The 1881-nt window shown below is 31.8% G+C and overlaps 1 protein-coding gene across 1 annotated transcript; it reads left to right on the top strand.

Moving 5' to 3' along the window:
* Positions 1-258: 258 nt before the first annotated feature.
* Positions 259-1865, top strand: LOC126758600 (vesicle-trafficking protein SEC22b). Its single transcript, XM_050472938.1, has 5 exons — positions 259-617; positions 718-827; positions 994-1249; positions 1310-1355; positions 1421-1865. Exons 1-5 carry the CDS (start codon positions 543-545, stop codon positions 1567-1569), a joined length of 636 nt encoding a protein of 211 aa, XP_050328895.1. The 5' UTR covers positions 259-542; the 3' UTR covers positions 1570-1865.
* Positions 1866-1881: the final 16 nt, after the last annotated feature.

Raw genomic sequence — 1881 nt, 5'->3', positions numbered from 1 at the left:
ACAACATCTGACATTTCTCACCTGTTTATGGCTTTTCCGCAACAGGGCGACTAGGATAAAAAAAAACTTAACTAATTTTAACTTTTTTCGAAAATTTGTTTTGTTAGAATGAAAGATAGTTTTTACATATATTTGCAGTTTGCAAAAACATAATATTAGTTAAAATTTGTTTATAAAAAAATAATTAAATTAATTATTTATAAAATTTTGTTATGCCTTCGCAACCCTGCAATACAACAAAAATCCAATTGCCCTCTGATTTTGACATTTAGCTGACGTGTTCGGTTGCTTTAACTTATAAATTTCACCAATTTGTAGCAAAACGAATACATCACTTGTTTTGTTGCGTTTTTTTCATTTTTTAGACTGTAACTAAAAAACGAGCAGATTTATAAAGAAGCAAGCTAAACGTAAAAAGTTTCCAAAAGACACAAGAGGTTGTAATGAGTGCAGTGCCTGCAAACTGCAGCAAGTAGTAAAACGAATTCCCAGGGATCTAAGAAGTAGTAAATGCTCTATTGTAGCACACACAAAACACAAAGATGGCACTTCTAACTATGATTGCGCGTGTAATCGATGGACTTCCATTGGTTGGTACCATGCAAGATGACGAACAGGTATGTGTAACAACTGGCCAATAAATGTATGCTTCGGTAATGTCAAGGGTCAAGTTTTAATTAAATATATATTTATGTTTATCTGTCATCATATCAACAGTCCGGGCGCAGTATACTGGAGTATCAGAATCAAGCGAAAATGCTATTCAGAAAATTAGGATCACATTCACCGGCGCGCTGTAGTATCGAAACAGGACCATACTTATTCCAGTAAGTTGTTTGCATAGAAATAAGTGCAAAGTGCAACAATTTATATAGCATAGTTAACATTTTTTGCTTATGTAGTATGATTTGTTTTTGCTTGGCTTCTTATCTGTGTGGTCAGAACTATTTCACATTTTCACGATAAATTTTCACTACATGTCTTTTGTTTTAGCTATTTAATAGAAAATGATGTTTGCTATCTAGTGATGTGTGATAAAATGTACTCCAAACGTTTGGCCTTCAACTATTTAGAGGATTTAGCGCAAGAGTTTCATGCCAACTATGGACGGCGTGTCAATTCCGTAACGCGGCCCTATGCATTTATCGAATTCGATGTTTACATACAGAAAGCCAAAAAACAATTGACCGATCGGAGACGAAATATAAATGCAATTAATACACAACTACAGGACGTTCAGCGAATAATGGTAAGAAGTGTTAATAAGCATAATATGAGATAAAATGTAAATATTTTTATTTACGTATAGGTACAAAATATTGATGATGTACTGCAGCGCGGCACAGTGTTGTCAGGTTGGTAATAAAAGAATCATTCTCATAGATTTTTATTGAAAAATTCCTTTCACTTTTTTTTATAGAATTGGACACAAAAACGCAAAACCTGTCGATGATGTCTCAGAAATATAAAAAGGATGCGACATACTTAAATCGAAAATCAATGTATTTGAAATTGGGCGCCGCCGGTGTTGCTATAGTAGTATTTATTTTGTACTTTTGGGTTTTGTAATAATTGTTAAATGTTTATTAAAAAGTATGATGATACAAAAAATACTAACTAACTATTGGTATAACGAAATATTGTATGCAAGCGCCATAACAATATTAAAGTGCACGACATAGGGATATTTTTGGTGACAACTGATGACAAATATTTTATTTTTTAATTTTTTTCTAGGTAATGTAACGAACAATATTTATCAGAACTATAAAAATTATCCTGTAACTAATATTTTGCATGAAACACTGTACACACTATTATTTCATAAACAAAAGCAAAATATATTTCATTGTGCAAAATATTAATACGAGTCTATTACAA

The sequence above is a fragment of the Bactrocera neohumeralis genome, chromosome 5, assembly GCF_024586455.1.
Source record: "Bactrocera neohumeralis isolate Rockhampton chromosome 5, APGP_CSIRO_Bneo_wtdbg2-racon-allhic-juicebox.fasta_v2, whole genome shotgun sequence".
NCBI classification, from domain to species: domain Eukaryota; kingdom Metazoa; phylum Arthropoda; class Insecta; order Diptera; family Tephritidae; genus Bactrocera; species Bactrocera neohumeralis.
This window is presented reverse-complemented; position numbering and strand designations above follow the sequence as displayed.